The 20,134-nt window shown below is 42.2% G+C and overlaps 1 protein-coding gene across 1 annotated transcript in view; it reads left to right on the forward strand.

The window, feature by feature from the left end:
• Window positions 1-20,134, forward strand: part of CLSPN (claspin) — a 62,114-nt gene that overhangs the window by 4,671 nt on the left and 37,309 nt on the right. The window contains exons 3-11 of the mRNA XM_073665941.1: window positions 1,461-1,882; window positions 2,632-2,787; window positions 8,636-8,701; window positions 8,943-9,015; window positions 9,093-9,201; window positions 9,476-10,011; window positions 14,149-14,340; window positions 14,441-14,634; window positions 15,331-15,488. Coding sequence (XP_073522042.1) covers window positions 1,461-1,882; window positions 2,632-2,787; window positions 8,636-8,701; window positions 8,943-9,015; window positions 9,093-9,201; window positions 9,476-10,011; window positions 14,149-14,340; window positions 14,441-14,634; window positions 15,331-15,488 — 1,906 coding nt within the window. The remainder of the gene's footprint in view (window positions 1-1,460; window positions 1,883-2,631; window positions 2,788-8,635; window positions 8,702-8,942; window positions 9,016-9,092; window positions 9,202-9,475; window positions 10,012-14,148; window positions 14,341-14,440; window positions 14,635-15,330; window positions 15,489-20,134) is intronic.

Here is a 20,134-nt window from a genome sequence, read left to right on the forward strand (position 1 = left end):
GAAAAAACGCATGCAGATTGTGCATGCGTTTTTCCTGCAGAATACATGCGGATCCACATGCAGATTCACATGCGTTTCCGCATGCAGATTGACAAGCGCTTTCCAGGCGATGTTAGCATCACCTGGAAAGTGCTTGATAACTAGGTCACACTATATAAATCCATGCAAACAGCATGGATTTATACAGTGTGAACCGAGAGAGTGTATATACTTACCTCCGATGGCCCGCGCTGTCCTGCTCAATCTGTTCTCCCTCGCCGGCAACTTTGAATTGAAAGACCTGCCGACGTCAGCGTCACGTGACCCGTCACATGACTCTGACGTCACCGCAGGTCCTACAACTCACTGCAAGTGCCGGGAACCAAGCGGGAGCGCTGTGCGGGCCGACAGATGGTAAGAATACATTTATTTTTTATTTTATTCTTCTTTTACAGCTTTTTTAATGGTACCTGGGTGTGGATGAGACTCTCCTCTCCTCCACACCCGGGTACCATCCGCACATTAGAACGCACCAATTACGCAAGTACAAATGCTGTCTTGCGGAATTGGCGCGTTCTAATGCAAGTCAATGGCGGCGAAATCGCCGCGTTTCCGCAAAATTAATTGACATGCTGCGGATTTTTGACCGCAGCGTTAACGCTGCGGAAAAATCCGCATCATGGGCACAGCACATGCGGATTTCCATTGGGGAACATTGCTTCCCTTCTACCATGCGTTTTTCATGCGTTTCCGCGGCGTTTACGCAACTGCAAAAACGCCGCGGAAACGCATGAAATACGCATCGTGTGAACACAGCCTAATGCAGGAAAATTATTCAACAACCATTTTCTTCCCCAGCAGGGATCTTTTGTTGTTTTTGTAGTAATTAAAAGGATTGAGCACTTTCTGAAACAATCTCTAGAATTGCTAACCATGGATCCAGTGTATAAATGTTTGGCACTGGCATTGCTGCATTCATAGCACTCAATATGGCACTAGGCACCTGATTTGCCCATGCGACCATCATGAGGGGGTTTAAGGAATTTCGATGCCAATTTATGCAGTTTTGCAGATTTTATCAGATAGTAGTGAACCTGTTTAGAACCTCATTCAGATGTCAGTGTACAGTATGTCATGCATGGACTGTCCCGATCTCATGACCTGAATTTAACAGTCTCCTATATTAAACTGTCAAGTTTGGGTCAGGAGACCCTTGGTCTGTCCGTGCATCACAGATCGTGTTACACGGAGTTCTGAAATGAGACTAGATTGTAAGATTTGTGAATACCAAGAGATTTCTTGGTGCTCATGACGAACATAAAACAAGATTCTAGCTGAGCCTAATTTGCTCGTATACTTTACAATAACAATATTTGGCCGCAGAAGAAATATTTTGAAAAACGCCAACAAAAATTCCCTACAACTGCTTCAAAACATTGTGTAACTTTAGCTTTATAATGCAATTTTATTTTTCTCTGAAGATTCAGATGATGAAATCCTGGTACATAAGAAATCTAAAAATAAGAAAGTGTTTGAAGAAAGTGACAGTGACCCTGAATGTGACACCAATGTTATCACCAACACTAAGCTGAGTCTTGAAAGTGATGAAGAGAACAAATCCACAGATATGGTAAAGCCCCGGAGGATCCAAGCAGCTCTTCTTGACAGTGATGATAGTGATGGTGACCTTGTGGCAAATAATGAAGTAAATTATGTAGGGGCAACCAGTGATAAAGACAGTCCACCAAAAAACACCTCCGTTAATAAGAAAAACAAGTCTTTGGACAATCAAACTGGTATAGAAATGAAAGAAAAGAGCAAATCAAAACGAAGAGCAGAGAAGGAGAGAGAGAAAATGGCAGCAATTGAAAAGATTAACAAGTATAAGATGCAGAATACGTATGTAAGTAATAAGAGGTTTGGTAATGGGGTATTGGAGTCACAAGACTCCCTCATCTGAAATCGCCATCAGGTGGTTATTTTACTCACTTGCAGTATATAGAGCCATTAATTCCACAGCGCTTTACAGACAGTATCTGCACTATCCCCATTGGGACCCATTTGGAAAGGTCAATCATTTTCAGTTTTTGCTACATGTTTGACCTTATGTTCATCTTTTTTTAGTCACTTTGGTCATGACATGATATGTAAAATATTGTCCACCATATTGTATTACTTCTCTTGCCACATCCACATGTCTAGAACGTCTTAATGCATTCAGAAGTTTGTCTATTAAATTCCATTTAAATATGACAGAATATAATTGTGCCATGATCCACAGCTTGCCTTATTACAGCCCCATACAAGTTGCCTTATTACAGCCCCATACAAGTTGCCTTATTACAGCCCCATACAAGTTGCCTTATTACAGCCCCATACAAGTTGCCTTATTACAGCCCCATACAAGGCATGTTATAACTAAAGCCTTGTTTTTGAGTGATCTCATCTCATTCACACGGTTCCTGAGTGAGCATAGTTCCACTTGTACACCAAATTTGTGGTGCTCTGCATGACCATACAGTCTTTCGTGTTTTTAAGCTGTTTTGACTTGAAAATGTAACCAAAGTTATACTTTAACTTCCAATGTGTTATCCTATCAAAATGCACTCGAGTGTTTTGCCCTTTTCAATTGTGAATATTTTATTTTCTCAGCCACAAAGGGAAGGGGAACAGCCTCCTTTAAATGATAGTGGCTGTCTTTTAGCTGATGGTGATCTTTTTGATAAAGATGAGGAAAGTGATAATCCTGAAGAAGAATCCCTAGATGCTATATGTGCCAATGTGAAAGGCAGATTGAAGAGTCGTTATGTAAGTATTACTGAAGAGTCCAATGATCAAAAGTTTGAGACCTTTAGCCACTCTTGAATGAATTCAGCATAGTTTGGTGTCTGATATAAGGTGTATAATTTTTTTTTTTATGCCTCATTAAAACAGAGACATCGAACCCAATACATATGCGCATGAAGCCTATATGTACTTACAGCAGCTTGCAAAAGTCTTAACCTCCTTGGCATTTTTCATGTTTTGCTACCTCACAACCTGGAATTTCATTTTTTTTTTTTTTTTTGAGGGGTTCACATCAGTTTAAAGAACATGCCTACCATTATGAACATTTAGTTTTCATTTATTGTGAAACAAGCAACAAATAGGACAAAATAACTGAAAACTTCAGTGTGCATAACTCTTCACCCCACTAAAGTCAGTACTTTGTAGAGCCTCCTTTTGCGGCAATTGCAGCTGCAAGTCACTTTGGATAAGTCTCGCTGAGCTTTCCACATCTTGTCACTGGGATTTTTGCCCATTCCTCAAGGCAAAACTGCTCCAGCTCCTTCGAGTTAGATGGTTTCCTCTTCAAGTCTGACCACAGATTCTCAATTGGAGTAAAGGGAACCTGTCATATTGGTTGGAGCATGTAAACTGCCCCCAGGTTGTTGTTAGTGATTCAATATGCAGCACTAACACGCTTTTTTCATGAAATCGGTGCTATAATCTTTTGTAAAAAGCACTTTATGTACTTGTATCATACCTGCTCGTTTAGTCATAGGGGTATTCTTCACTTCATTCAGCCCCGCTTGTCTCCGCCCACTCAATTTGAATAGTTTGCGCCAACGTCACATGAATGTTCCTGTTGAAATCCCACGCTTGCGCACTGTATACTATCAGTCACGCTTGCACAATGTGTATTTTAAAGCCGCGCTTGCTCATTCCTGATCGGCTATCCGTGCGTGCGCTGTGATGAGCGGCTCCCGCTTGTCATGCGACATCAGTGCAAACCCGGGGACAGTTCAAATTGAGTGGGCAGCGACAAGACGGACTAAATCAAGTGAAGAACACCCCTATGACTAAACAAGCAGGTATGATATAAGTACATAAAGTTCTTTTTACAAAAGATTATAGCTCAGATTTTAATGAAAAAAGCGTGTTAGTGATGAACATTGCATCACTAACAAAAACAACCTGGGGGCAGTTTACATGCTCCAACTGACATGAAAGGTTCCCTTTAAGATCTGGGCTTTGACTAGGCCACTCCAAAACATTTACATGTTTCCCCTTAAACTACTCGAGTGTTACTTTAGCAGTATGCTTTGGGTCATTGTCTTGTTGGAAGGTGAATCCCTGTCTCAAATCACTGACAGACTGAAACAGGTTTTGCTCAAAAATACCCCTGTATTTCGCACCATCCATCTTCCGCATTGACTCAGACCATTTTCCCTGTCTCTGCTGCTGAAAAACATTCTCACAGCATTATGCTGCCATCACAATGTTTCACTGTGGAGATGGGTGGGTGATGAACTGTGTTGGTTTGGTGCCAGACATAGCGTTTACCTTAGTGACCTGTGAGGGGTGCAGGGTGGTAGTCATGGCGAGGGGTTGCTGTTCTTCTCCCACACCCTGGCTCCCCACAAATAAAAAATAAAGTCCTGTTCTTCGTGTAGTTTGTGTGTATTTGATAACACTCAGTTTTCCTTGAGGGTCCTATCTGCTCTGGAACTCCGACCTCAGCTGCAGGCAAAAAATCAAGCACAGTCTCTTGTTCCTTATTTAACAGTTCAACTTTACTTAGGCTGCGTGCCCACGTTGCGTATTACAAGCGTATATGCTGCGGAATTTCCGCAGCGTAAACGCTTGTAAAACGCATGTATATCCGCACCCCATGGTCCCCAATGGCATTCCGCAATGTCAATGCCCATGCTGCGGATTTTTCCGCAGCGTATATGCTACGGTCAGAAATCCGCAGCATGTTCATTAATTTTGCGGAAGCGCAGCGGAATCAATGTGCGGATGGTACCCAAGTCTGGATGAGAGGAGACTCTCATCCAGACCTGGGTACCAAAGAACCTGTAAAAAAAAGAATAAAATAAAGTTTATACTTATCTTCTGATGTTTTCCCTCCGTCGCGCTGTTGTGTGAAGGACCTGCCACGTCATTGAGTCATGTGACCCATCACATGACTCAATGACTTCACCGCAGGTCCTGCACACAACAGCGTGAGCCGCTCAAGACTCCGGACGGGGCAGAGAATGCATCGGAAGGGGAGTATAAACTTTATTTTTTTATTTTTTACCATTCTGATTCTTTTTTTTTTAACTATTACTTGGTCACACTATATAAATCCATGCCGGTTGCGTGGATTTATATAGTGTGAACAAGTTGTCAAGCACTTTTCCAAGTGATGCTTAAATCACTTGGAGAAGTGCTTGATAACCCGCATGCAGAAATGCATGCAAAAACGCTGCAAAGACGCCTCACAAACGCTTCTACCTGGCGGGAAAACTGCATGTAAAATCCGCATGCGATTTTCCCGCCAGGGAGAAGCGTAAAAAATATGCTTCAGTTCCGCAACGTGGGCACTTAGCCTAAAAATGTTCAGTTCAGTTTTGGACTCAGTTACAGCACATTGGGGTATAACAGACACCGTTTCAGCCTTCTTCAATACCCCTTTCACTCCTAACTCTTTGTTCCCCAGGTATGATCCACCTGGTACTGCAGCTTTCCAAAACCCGGTGCTGCTTCCTATATGGATATCCCCGTCCGTTTCCCCTTCTTGGGAAGTAAGGCTGGCTCCTCCAGGCCGTAGACCCTGGATGTTTAGGGAAGATTCCTTGCAGTTTACCGCTCCCTTTTCCATAGTGCTGCTTCTCTTTCTCTGCCTCTTGCTGCATCACTGTCGACCTTCAGCCCACTGGCCCTGAACTTCTCCACTCTGTTATCCCTCCTGCACATAATTCAACGTTTTCACCAACCACTAGATCTTTGACTGACTGAAAGAAACATTTGTGTACTCTAGCCCAAACCCCTCTCACTTTTAACTGGACCAATCACCAACTGTCTCCATTGGTTGCTGGGCAAACTTTACCCTTCACCACTTAACTGCAGTCACTATCCTTTAACAACGTGCATTGAACTTCTTATATCCTTATCTCTTATACGCTAATAGGCCCACCTCTGCTTATCTATCACTAACTAAACCCTAAACTGTATCCTATGCTTTCCCTATACACTATACATGAAAAACATTATACATTAATCAAAATAAATTACAGTAACTGTGTACATTAGTGCCTATGAAACAATTTTGATTCACAAAAATATAATAAACCATACAATCGGTACAAACACTGTTTAGAGAGGGAGAGGCAAATGACAGCCCCTTGTCACACACTTACAGGCCAAAAAGTTCAATTTTGGTCTCATCTGACCACAGCACCTTACTCCATACATTTGGGGAGTCTCCCACATTTGTTTTGGCAAACTCCAAACGATCCGGACAATTTTTGTAAGTAAAAGCTTTTTTTCTGCCCACTCTTCCAAAGGCCACCTCTGTGGAGTGTACGGCTTATTTTGGTCATATGGTCAGATACTCCAGCCTTTGCTTGGGAACTCTGAAGCTCCTTCAGGGTTATCTTTTGGTCTCTCTGCTGCCTCTCTGATTAATGCCCTCCTTGCCCGGGCTGAGAGTTTTGGTGGGCGGCCCTCTCTTGCCAGGTTTGTTGTGGTGCCATGTTCTTTCCATTTGATGATAATGGATTTGATAGTGCTCTGCGGTGATGATCAGAGATTGGGATATTTTTTTTTTTATAACCCAACCCTGACTTGTTCTTCTCAACAACTTTGTCCTTTACTTGTTTAGAGGTCTCCTTGGTCTTCATGGTGTTGTTTGGTTAGTGGTGCCTCTTGCTTAACCCCTTCCCTTCCTTTCACTAAACATGTGACTTATGAAGGTAATTGCTTGCTCCAGAAATTTTTAGGGGCTTCATCGCAAAAGGGGTGAATACATATGAACAAGCCAATTTTTAGTTATTTGATCCCATAAATGTAATTTATGCCTATATATTTCTCACTTCACTTCTCCAACTAAGACTATTTAGTGCCGATGCATCACACAAATTGGATTACAAAACTATTTAAACACCGGTTATAATGTAACAAAATTGGTAAAAGCAAAGGGGGTGAATACTTTCGCAAGCCACTGCACCCATACTCTGGATTTGCAACTTTTGAGCCTTTCCTTTAAAGGGAATCTGTCCCCCCCCCCCCACCCAGGGAGCTATCAGACCACTAATATGGGCTTACTGGTTATAGAAATGTGAATCTAGACATAGCTGTATGTCCCATATTAGCGGGCTTGTGCCTATGAAATTGCTTTTTATAAAATCCTTTCTAGGCTTGGCGTCTGGGGGACGCCAAGAAATGCCCGCCTATATGCTTAATTTAAATATTCCCCCCTCTCCCCTGCACGTCACATGACCCTGCTCTATCTTACTGATCTGCTCTAGTGCGCGTGCGCAACAATGAGGTTTGGTCCCCACTTCCAGGATGCCGGGAAGGAGTGGGGACCAAACCTCATTGTTGCGCATGCCGGAGGTCAATGGAGCGGAAGTCAGTGACTCCCGGCGCCTGCTCAACTAGAGCACAGCAGTGTAAAATAGGGCAGGGAGAGAAAAAAATGCGCATTGCGCATGCGCTGGATGTGCAGCCCTAGACTGCACATCACAGTGCCCTGTGACGTGCAGGGGGGAATATTTAAATTAAGCATATAGGTGGGCATTTCTTGGCATCCCCCGGACGCCAAGCCTAGGAAAAAGGATTTTTATAAAAAGCAATTTCACAGCCACAAGACTAAGTGTTTAGTTTTATTGCAATGTTAAAACTGCATGTCATTTGATGACAAACGCCTTTAATTTACATCCCACAGGTTACTTGGGGTTCTGACATCTGCTGTGTAATTTTTCTTCACAAATAATGATCTATATGGAGATTTAAGCCTGCATCAAATAGCGTATGTAACTTGCTGCAATTTCTGTCAAAAATCCACAGCATTATTTGAATGTTCCACTTGCGGATTTTGCTGCAAGTTCGTTGTGAATTTGCAGAGAAACCTGCAGGTGGATTATTCCTTCATGTGTTGCTGTACCCTTGAAGGGTTGAGCCACTACTGGACACATCCATTCTGAATAGCCCCGAGGTGCTTCATAACATAAAAAAACTCTTTATTTACCTCCCGGACCGGTGCGGCCTCTATGATTAGTCTGCAATCAGAGTGGCGCAGTTCCAGGAGGTAAGTATTGTGTAAATGTAGCATTCCCTCCTCTTTGTTCATGAATAAAGACAGTTTGATATTTTTATTTTTTTTGCTTGGGTTATTCATTTCCATAAGTCTGCCGGTAGAAAAGGGAATCTGCATTCTGATGGAAGATGCTACCTTGTCTAATAAGAGATAATTTTCTTTTGTTAAGGTTTTGAGCATAATATCTTGAGAGAATGGGTGCATGCTGTTTACACACAAACATCTCTTAACTGCCAGTCCGTGGGCAAGCTGCTCATATGCTATTTGGCTTGCATCGAGACCAACCAAGTGGTGATTCCCCTATGAAGCCACCCTACCTGGGGCCCTCTAATTTCTTCCTGCTGCCTCCTCTGCTGAGTTTGGTCTTCTCAAACTCTTGCTTTCAAGATGGCAGATGCAGTGGCATGTGGAGTGCAGTGGTAACACTAAACCACACCTTCCCTGCTTTCCTATCCCACAGCACAGGAATGGTAGGAGAGGTGGGATTTAATCTTACCACAGCAATTGCCATCTTGAGGGTTGAGGGTGCTTTAAGAACTGTACAACTTCATTACTCATTAACCATGTGATCATTTTTATGCCTCGCAGTCTCATTTATCTGACGGAGCAGAGGAGGAAGATGTGTTTGAGGAAAAAAATTCTGCAAAAAGAAAGGTTAGGCGTTTTGCTCTTTTTAAGTGTTTTCCAAGATTTCACATTATTGGGCTACCCTGATGTATGGCCAGTGGGTATCCAACCTTGAGTCTGTTATTATAAAACTTTTGTGGTTTTCTTTTTCACTGTTTAACATACAGCCTTTCTATGGTAATGATGGAAATGTACAAATGGTCACAATTTTCTAATCTTTTTCCCCCTAAATACAGTTGATCTAACTATAAAGTGTTTCATATTTAAGGAGAGAAAAGCAGCCCGAGTAAGTAAGGAAGCCATAAAGCAGTTGCACAGTGAGACACAACGAATCCTGAGAGGTAAGCTTTCACTGTTATCTGTGTGGATGGTTGCACAGCGTCTAGCCCAAAATTAACTGTACAACCGTTTTTCTTAGAGTCTGCAGTGTCTCTTCCATATCACCTACCTCAACCTAAAAGCATTCATGACTTTTTCAAGCGTCGATCAAGACCAGTTTGTCAAGGAAATGCAATGCAACTAATCAAGTAAGAACATATCAATAAAAAAAAATGTGTATTACTTTTGTTACGCATGACCAAATAGCGCCTAGCTTGTTCTGTCACACTCGTGGGTGTGAAAATAGAGCATCAGTGTGCAAAATATACTGGGATTTGATTGCAGTCTGGGACTGCATCTGGATGGGAGCCAGTGCAGCCACTTTTTTAATGAACTGTACTTGTAGGGAAGTTCTACTGATAGATCCATGTGGGGGACTATTTTGTACTCTTGTCATTTATTGTAACACTTTGTATCTTGTAGGTCCCCAGCCTACCATCTATTAAATGAAGATAAAATGGAGACTGACACAAAACCCTCAGAGCATGCTAGTTGTGACTCTGCATCCGCACCAGATTGCGACGTAAACTCTGAACTGCCTCTCCAGAATCCTCAAGCAGCTGTTGTACAAGAAGGTGTGACAAATACTGCTGCAGATAGTGAATGTCAGTCTGTGGGCGACTTGGAATACAAAGCAATTGATGTTGACAACTCAGAAAAATCAACATTATTTTCTGCTACTGTCAGTGCATTTAATAATCAGGAAACTAAAGATTGCAGTGAAGAAAAGACCACTGAAGTGTTACAGGATGTTTCTGAGCCAGAACTCAAGAGTACAACACATGACCATGGTGATGAAACTGAGCACAGCTGCTCGAATGTTACTGGAGCTCAGGAGAAGCCCAAGATTTCAAAACTGGAAAAACTACGTGCCCTAGGAATCGACCTGTCAATAAAACCTCGCCTCTGTCCAGATGATGGGTCTTTTGTGAACTTGGATGAGCCAAAGCCGAACAAAGGTACTCAATTGCTTTCAGAATGAGGGTTTTCAGGAAGGTGTGAATGAGCTCTGAGCAGTCCTCGCCCACTTCTACCCACTTATTTCTTGTTACCTTGTTTTTTTCCCCATTAGATTAAGAGTAAAAAAAAATGCAAATGCTTATCTAATTGAGGGACTTCGGCATGTGGAGTATGCAGCTGCTTTGGTGACCATAAACTTCTGCAGAGTTTGATGCTAAGGGTTCTCCAGGCTTAATATATTGATGACCAGCTCAGTTCTGACACCCACCACCCCACCGATCAACTTTTTTTTTTCTTTTTTATATAGCTCTGGCAGTGGTTGGATATAAGAAGGAATTGAGCCAAACATCTGTGTGGTGGCCATTCTCAAGTGCTGCGATAGCTCCTCTTGAAACAGATAGGAATGGCACTGCAATACCTGGGCATCGCTACCACACATTACATAGAGCAGTAATGGTTAATTCAGTTCACTCTATGTATCCAGCTGGACCTGAAAACAGCTGGTTGGTGGGGTGTCGGACCAATCTGACATTGATTGCCTATCCTTTTAACAACTATGAAACTAAAATATTTCCAGATCTGTGTGACTAGTCAATAGAAAGTAATTTCCAGGCTTTTTCTACCCATTGATTGGTAAAAAATGAACAGCATTTGGATAACACACAAATGGCATCAGGGTTAGCCATTATTATTTTTTTACAGACCTACTCACTTCAATGAGCTAGTTTCATCTGCAAATCAAATCAAAAACGAACAGTTTTTTTTTTCACCTGGGCAATTAGTGTGCAAAAAAATCCCTAAAACATGTAAACATTTGTGTGGACTAGAACTTGTTCTACCTGTGAAAAACCATACATGTAAATGCGGACTAAGTGGCAATGTTTCCATCACTGCCCATTGATTTTAATGATAGTGACCATATGTATGCTTGGTAAATGAACCCGAATAATGGATGTGGATGGTAGCATTTATTATACTGTTTCTGGAGACGACATTGTGCAGCGGGTGGGTTTCAATATTGTACTACATGTAGAAGGCACAACTAAATGTACTGGGGTATTATTTATACTGGGTTGGTGGGTGGATTTATTTTGGTGTGATTGACAACAGTTGTTGACCACTAAATAGTGTCTCTTAATTTATTACCGCTCTGATTATACGGTAAAAAATAAATAAATCCAGCATACAGTCCTAGAGTTATGGACCTTTTTATTTAGTGCTAATTTTTATGGTCTTTACTAAAGGGGTGTAGCTCACATATTTTTGGGGGGATGTGTCTTTTGGCTGCATAAAAATTAGACCAAATTAAAAAAAACATCTCTGGAATTGTATATCGATTTAAAAACCAAAACTGAATTCTCGAGCAGTGGTAATAAATAAAAGCCACTTTTGATCTGCTGACATGTTCTGTTTAAATATATTCTGGACAGATGCAATAAATAAGAACTAAATTGTAACATAGCATATTCTGGACACTGAATGGTAGCATTTATTGATAATTGTATGGAATAGTTTGTATTGTGTGAGTGACCTCAACTCTGGCCTCATTCATGTTTGATTTTGTTGTATGTGAGCTAACCATTTTTAGTTTTTAAATGGATAACACAGGAACACAGTATAATCTATGGCCCCTCTCGCGTCTGCTTTTTTTTTTTTCTCTGGACCATTGTAGCAGTATTCTAGGTTTGGTCCCGTTCGGAACATGGATGCCATTCACATATTGTCCATGTTTCACTGGTTGGTGGCTGAGGAGAATCTTAAGCCACTGTTCTTATTTATTTTTTTGCATTGGAAAAAATTGAATGGCATATGGATGAAAATGGATAAATATCCAGCACACTGATAAGAATCAGTACTTTTTTGAGTACAAGAAAAATCTGATATATGAATTTGTTGTCTTTGTTTTTATACTTATTGTATTTATGATTCATGCATTCATTTTCAGTAATGGCAACATTGTTGTGCAGTATGCTCTGTGCTGAGAACTGTTGGTAAAGAGTGCAATGAAAAATAGTAAAGGAACTTTGTTTTAAAGAGTTTTTCTGACCCCTGGCTGGTTTATAATTTTTGTTTAAAAACAAAAACAAACAGCTGTACTCACCCTCTTTGAGTCTGGTCTTTGCCGCTGCTCCTGTAGTCTTGTTTGCAGCACTGACATCATGATTAGCCATAGTGTTGTCCACCCGACATCAACCATGCAGACAATAAATACACACTGGGTGCTGGACCCGAGAAGGTTATTTAAGTAAGGCTGGTTTCACACGTCCGCATATCTCCGGATAAAACCGGTACCGGAGATATCCGTGTATCCGAGTGTCACATGTGGCAACCGTGTGCCGCATCAGGACCACACGTTTCGGCGCCTGGGAATCAGCGCTACAGTTAACACTGTTCCCAAGCACCGGTGCTGAACACTACCCTCATCATGGTTGCCTGCCGGCGCTGTGATCAGCAACAGCAGGGACAGTGATGAGGGTAGTAGTGTCTGCTCCCGGAGTCCACCTGTGTAAAAATAAGAATAAAATCAATATACTCACCTGTCTGGTGATGTCCCCCTCTGTAATTCATGCGACCGCTGCTGCAGAGGAGCCGGGGAGAATGAGCCGCTCCGGAGCTGCGCTCAGTGAGTGACTGGACACCGCTCCTGAGCTGCAGAATGGCTCCGGAATGGCTCATTCTCCCTGGCTCCTCGGCAGCAGCTGTCACATGGATTACAGCGGGGGACTCCTAGGAGAGGGGTAAGTACATGGATTTTAATATTTTATTCTTTTTTTTTTTTTTTCACATGTGGACACTGCGGGAGAAGACTACCACTACCTAATCATTGTCTCTGCTGGTGCTGATCGCAGCGCTGTCAGGGGACTATGATGAGGGCAGTGTTAAACACACGGCGCTTGAGAAGAGCGCTGACTGTAACACTGATTCCCAGGCGGCGGTACATGTCACACGGATGGCATCCGTGTGCGGCACGTAATTACACGGACCCATTGACTTGAATGGGTCCGTGTGATCTGTGCTGTCGTCCAAAAAACGGACATGTCTCCTTGTGAATCACACAGACACACGGTCCGTGAAAACACACTTGAGATGTGTGTCAGTGTCTCCGGTACATGTGGATACTGTCACCACTCGTATCGGAGATGCTGATGTGTGAAAGAGCCCTAAAGCAGTGTCGTCTTTTGTTTTCGTTTAAAAAAAAAAAAAAAAAAAAATGCAGCTGGGGACAGGGGTTTCTAAAACTGGAAAACCCCTGTAAGTTTCTTTAAATTTTATTGACTAGGGTTTACTTGGCATAAAAGACTGATAAACACAGCTTCAATGAATACTATATATTAGCTCAAACACCTTCTCTTGATAATGAAGAAATTTTTTTTGTGCATTTTGACTAATAACTTTGTTTTCCCCAATGACTGGTACTGCAGTGGTAGCTGCATATGCATGCTACTTTCTCCGTTGTAGTGTATGGGAGTTGTGAAATGCCAGGCTCTTATCACAACACCCCAGGGATCGATTCAAGACTGGCTTAGTGCAAACTCGTGCTACACCAGGTTTGACAGCGTACATACCGCCAGATTCATTGAGGCACCTCTAGTTAGTGGCATGCGTCTAACACAAATGCTAGTCCCGTAGCATTTCTGGGGTAAAAAACGCCCTGTAATGGTTTCTCCAACTCCACCCATTTTGTTGAAGCTGGTCCAAAGTGTAGTGAAAACTCAGTGGCATAAAAACTTTGAATCTGCTCCATCATCTTTAAAAAGGAGAGCTACATGCATACCGAGTCTTCTCATCTCTAAAGTACTAAATGTGTTAAGTCTCCAGAATGGTTAAGTTTCATTTCCAGGACACTCACCATCAAACATTTGACATATATTTATGATATCCAATAATAGGCTCAAGGTAACATCCCTTTAAGTTTTATTGTGGCCCTTGTACCAGATATGAGTGTGCTTCCATGTCCTGGACCGTTACAGCATCTGTTTTACACCTGAAACATGTAAAAATGTTCCCATGTCTACCGTCCCGTAACTTTATTTTCATTGTCTATTCAAATTTTATCTTAATGTATGTGATTTTATTTCTTTTATTTCATTCTCTAAAGTTTTTTTTTCTTTACTCTCTTTCCAATGCTGTCTTAGATCTTGAAGCATTAAAGGAGCGATTCCTGAAACACAGCTTGCGCAAAGTAAAGGCTGTGACTGAGAAGAAAGTTATTCTGAACATTGTCCGCAAAGAGATTACTGCTGATGGTAAAGAAGAGCTAAAAGCAGATGTTGTACCTGTCACTGTAGAGGGTGAAAACCTTGAAGACAAAGTACATGGCAAGCCAGGTAGTGTGTATTATAAAATAAAAATTTCTGCATAAACTTATTTGCATTTTGTTTTGTATTTTATTCTTACTAAAATGTTGTTGTTTTTTTTTTTGACCAGGTGAGAAACTTCATGCTCTTAAAGCAAAGCTTCAGGTGGCAATGAAACAAAGACGATCTGAAGAGCGTCAGAAGCGCATAGCATTGTTTAATCTTGATAATGAAAATGGCTATGAAGATGAGGAGGAAGAAGAAATGACAGATGAATCTGAAGAAGAGGAAGAACAAGGGTATGAAGAAGAGGGCAATGCAGAGGTAAGTGTAAATTTAGAGCAGATTGTATCGTCCTAGGTAACTCCTTAATGATGTACGACTTTGCTTTACGACCTATGAAGAAATTGTAAGTATGAAGCTGGCTCAGGATCTGTCCAATGCCGGCTGTATTAAAATAGTCGCTACCTGCATGTATATGCAGTAACCAAGAACTTGTTGTGATCGCTGCAGTTCAACCATTTGAAAGCTGCTCTTAATGACAGTCGCACTTAAATGACGCCGCTACCATTGTGGCGAACAGATGTATTCCTATGGCAGCCTGGAACATGGTGATTCAAAGCCCAAAGAAAGACCAAAAATATTTTAAAATTTCTGGTGTATATAAAAATATTTAACGAAAAAATCCGAACACCACAAGTACCAATTTTCGGTCTCCTCACTTCTAATAAAAATCTATCAAAATGACATTTACCCAAAAATGGTTATCAATAAAAATGTCAGCTCACAACTCAAAAAGAAGCCCTTACCCAGCTCCTTCAATGAAAAATTTAAGTTACAAAAACTGTAGACACCATTATTTTTCCTTCTAAATTTCAGGTATTTTTTTTTACCACTAAAATAATAATAATAATAAAAAAAGCTGCAGCAAATTAAAAAAAATAACATATTGTACACGTTTTCTCTGACGCAATGAATAAACATATCAAATGTTCCATGTTTCTATTCGGACTTTCATAGACTTTAGAGTATCTCCTTGGAGAAGATGGCACTGAAGAGGAGTCTAAAGATGAAGGTCTGGAGGAAAGTGGTATAAGTAAAGTGACAATCTCTGTGCCAAGGCCTGTACGAACAGAATCAACTTTGATGCTGTTTAAAGACAGTTCAACTAAACTTGGGTAAGTGTAAGTGTTTATAGTTGGTTGCAGCATCTGTCCTCATTTTCTCTCGTTCTTTCTAGTTGAGGATTTGTGCTGTTATACTATTAACTCTTGCTGGCTGGAAACTTTTTACACATTGAAACACAATTACCTAACTCCTAAAATTAAATCATAATCATATTATACCCCACATAACCATATTGTTTCTGAAAGTAGATAGGTGGCGCAGTGTGTAGATGACAGCCAGCACTTGTGACGCGCCCCCTTGGCCATGTTCAAGGGATACCCGGAGCCGGATCTGGATGGGGGTAGTAGTCCTTGTGGCGGTGACCCGGTCCGTGCCCAGGGTGTCAAACTAAGTGTGTGGCAGTCTTGGTAGATGTTGTTTCTGTGTCGACTACGCCACCCGTTGATTTGCGGTCACAAGGCCGCCGCTGCAGAACAGTCCGCTGAGGCCGGTAGTATGTGTGCAGCAATGGTGGTATAACCCCCAACGGGAGGGGTATGGCCTCAGGGCAGCTGGTGCGGATGATGGAGGTAGTGGTAGTGCAGAAAGAGTCAGAGACGTGAGATGCAGTTTCAGGGTTTTTACTCACTGATGTTGCTTTAGTCACTTCGGCCGGGAGTGACCACCCGAGCCGTACTGCATTCACCAGGTGCGGGACTCGGCTAACCCCCAGGCAGTTCCGGAGCGTGGTCCTGAGCTTCCCTCTCACTCTCTTTCTCCTGGCCGTCCCCACCAGGGATCCACCTTTGTCCGGTTCCCTTGGGCCTTCTACGGTAAAACCTTCTCTGGCTTTCCTGACCCTACTCGTGGTGTGCCTTCCTGGTGGATGTGGTGAGGGTCGCGCCAAAACTTGACCACGACCTCCGGTTCCTGGCTGAGGATCATTAGCCTCCACCAGTTTGGGTTCCGGTACCCTTTTCTGCCAACCCTTCACCCTTTTGGCTTAATTCTGGGATCTTAGGGTTCCCTCTCTTCTGCGTCTCTGGGCCTTCCTTCTTCCTCTCCACTACAAGCCTGGCCCTGGAGCTGGGCCCAGCCGGAGCCACAGCTCCTAGTCAGCCCTCCTGGCTGAACTCTCCTTCAGCTTCTCCTCAGACTGACTGACTGACCCTATCCTAAGATGGTGCCCACCATATATACTCCCTCTATGTGTGAGCCCAGGTGACCAGCACCCAATGGGCTCCTATCTCTATGCCCAGAGCCCCTCCCCTATCTGCCCCTACACTACTGGGATGTTCCACCCCCCCTCCCACTCCAGCCAGGGACAGACGCTGTCGTACCTGCACATTTACTTGGTGGGAGTACCGTAGTTCTGTCCCCCGGAAATGGGATGTATGTAGTGCATGCAGCCTACTGAGCTCAGTCCCACACTCCATCCTTACCCGGGAGTGGAATACCACACCTCTGGAGTGAGGTGCAATACCCCTGTAGCAGCCGAGTCCTCAGGGTGCTACACTTGCAGTCATAGGTGCTTTAATGCAAGTAGTGTCTGAGATGCATAGCACCTACATCTTGGGAACTTTCTTCATGATGGCACTTATTTGCTGCTTGTCCCCTCCCGTAGTGTAACACAAAACATTTGTCGTGCAGCTCCTCGATGTGAAATGATTTCTGTGCCAAAAATATTACACTGAGAATATTGCGCTTGAAAGGTTTCATTCTGTTTAGCTGTGAGTGTTGCATAGGACCTCAGCAAGATCACAATATTTTTTTTTTTAACTGTCATCAATATCCACCATATAGCCTCCAGTGCCCACTAGAAATTTTTCTCATGTTGGGGAGGGTATATTCTGTCTACCGTGCTTAGGGAGCTAGTGTGATACGATGTTGAGGATGGCAATGTTTTTTTCATTTTCAACTAAAAAGCATTTTGGCAGATAATTATTTGTCTATTTATTGGTCTCTTTCTGCAGTTTGTGTAAAATTGTGTTCATCAAGTGTAAAAATTGTCTTAGCATCTAAAGTGTAAAACATTTAGTTACACTAAGCCAAAAGTTTGTGTAAAACCCTCAAGTGCTTATCGGAGGTAAAACAAAATCAAGCATATAGCTATGCAACCTCCTTAGACAAGTATTGGTAGTAGCATAGGTGGTATTGAAGAGCTTAGTCACTTTAAAAAATGGTACTGTCATAGGAGTCAAATTCTGAACTGCTATACATGTGGCCAGCTGTAAATGCTGTTAATAACTAGAATTAACTTCAACACGTGATCAGAGTGTTGAAGTCCTTCAATACATCACTCACTACAGAACTCCATAGTGAGAGACCTGTCAATCAACTGGAGTGGGGCTGGGAAACGTCGGCCGGTGGTTGCTCCAGACTAATCTTGTTTCCGGCTGAATCTTCGATCTATATTTTCTCTGAAATGCTAGTGCGTTTCTGAGAAAATATACCTGGCTGCAATCGTGCCCGTGATTTGGGCAGCATGACTCAAGTGACAGGTTCTCTTTAAAGAAGTGCACGGCTCTTAATGAATTTGTCACATCTGACTCTAGTGCTCCCATTGGTAAAGGGAACCTGCCAGCAGGATTTTGCTAAGTAAACTACAGGCAGTGTCATGTTGGGGTTGTTGCACTGATTAATATGATACCTGAGGTGAAGAAATCGATCTTGGGGTTCTTGTGTAACCAGTGTTCGCAGTTTTGAGTTAGAGATGCCTGTGCTCCAGGGCAGGACTGTAGGCAGCACAAGTATGTTCCTCATCATAGAGACAGCCAAACACAAAGCAAGATAGGGGCAGGTCTTTTCTTGCTGATCTGGCCTAGAGTACCAAGGAAAGACCCTGCCTACAGTCCTGCTTCGGAAAACGGGCATCTCATTAACTCAAAACTGCAAACACTGATTACACAAGAACTGCAAGATTGATTTCTTCACCTCAGGTATCATATCAATCAGTGCAGCAGCCCCAACATGACACTGCCTGTAGTTTACTTAGCAAAATCCTGCTGACAGGTTCACTTTAAGACTGGCATACAAAATGGCAGTCTTGAGTCTGGGCCATTGTCTGGTGGTTCCAGGCATATATGCTGTTTTTTTTTTTTTTTTTTCTATCCATCCTTGCATGAGCGTGTTGGACCTCCTGATTGCTGACTTGATTTCCTTTCCCCCAGGCCTTATTCCTACATACCTCTTGCATACCATTTTACTCAGTGGTTAAAATCAACAAACATTATGGGCCACATCATTACTTTGCTCTGGTCAATTTGTGGCACTCCAACAGTCATCAGTCATCCCTAGGGTGACATGGGCCACTCTTCAGCCTCAGGTGGGACTTTCTACAACCTAATTGTTTAAAGGGAATCTGTCACTCCCTGGGACTTATGACCTACTAATATGGGAATACAGGTGATAGAAATGTATATCTATTTCTACCTGTATGCCTCATATTAATAGTCATGTTTTGTGAAATGTAAGGTTTTATCTTTATGGTAATGATCCCTTGAGTGCCACGGGCCCGTAAGAAATCCCCGCCTCCTGTGTTAATTATAATGTCTTCCCCGTCCCCTGCACGTCGCAGTGCCTTGTAAGGTGCAGTTGCAGCGGCCAAACACTGCGCGTATGCACTTCACTCTTTACATAAGGCGCACTTCTTCCTCCCGTCTATGGGCATTGTACTTAAGGGATCTTGTGCTCAGGTGAATCACTGTGACCCAATGATGTCTTATTGTGACCCATGGGTTTGTTTCAATATGGCCTTCGGACCAAAAACTGTTTGATTTAAGTAGGGAAATACGTCATCTGGTCAGGGATTGATATGCAATGCCAATCCACTTGGCTACCTGTCATAAATTTTCCTAAGGATTTGTTTAACATGGATTCCAATTTGCTTCATTCTGGTCCCAGTCTCAAGATTCAATAAAACTGTGGAGGGTGCTCTGGTCACCCTTGACAGTGATTGTTTTCTACTCCACTTCTACAAGTTTTCAAGCAGAAAGCATTCCAGTTCTTTGTCTCTCTCCTGACTTGCATCGCCTAGGCAAGTACCCTACCAGGTCACTCTGCTCTTGGCCTTGGTCTTTGCTGGAACCAATTCTTTCAGGAGAATGGAAACTCTCTTCCATCGAAGCTACTAAACTTTCATTTAGTTACATGGCTGTAGTAACCATCATACTAGTTCACATGTTCCTTTTCTTTTTTGAACTCCCTTAAATGAGTTGTGCCTGGCTTTCATTTGTGAAAAAATCAGAAATTTGGCAAAAATTTTGAAAATTTCGCAATTTTCAAACTTTGAATTTTTATGCCCTTAAATCAGAGAGATATGTCACACAAAATAGTTAATAAATAACATTTCCCACATGTCTACTTTACATCAGCACAATTTTGGAACCAAAATTTTTATTATGATAGGAAGTTATAAGGGTTAAAAGTTCACCAGCGATTTCTCCTTTTTCCAACAAAATTTACAAAACCATTTTTTTAGGGACCACATCACATTTGAAGTGACTTTGAGGGGCCTTTATGACAGAAAATACCCAAAAGTGACACCATTCTAAAAACTGCACCCCTCAAGGTGCTCAAAACCACATTCAAGAAATTTATTAACCCTTCAGATGCTTCACAGGAATTTTTGGAATGTGGAAGAAAAAAATGAACATTTAACTTTTTTTTTTTTTTCAATAAAATTTTACTTTAGATCCGATTTTTTATTTTTTTTTCC

Source organism: Phyllobates terribilis, unplaced genomic scaffold (assembly GCF_046119375.1).
Source record: "Phyllobates terribilis strain yellow unplaced genomic scaffold, ASM4611937v1 Scaffold_2__4_contigs__length_985480577, whole genome shotgun sequence".
Taxonomy (NCBI): domain Eukaryota; kingdom Metazoa; phylum Chordata; class Amphibia; order Anura; family Dendrobatidae; genus Phyllobates; species Phyllobates terribilis.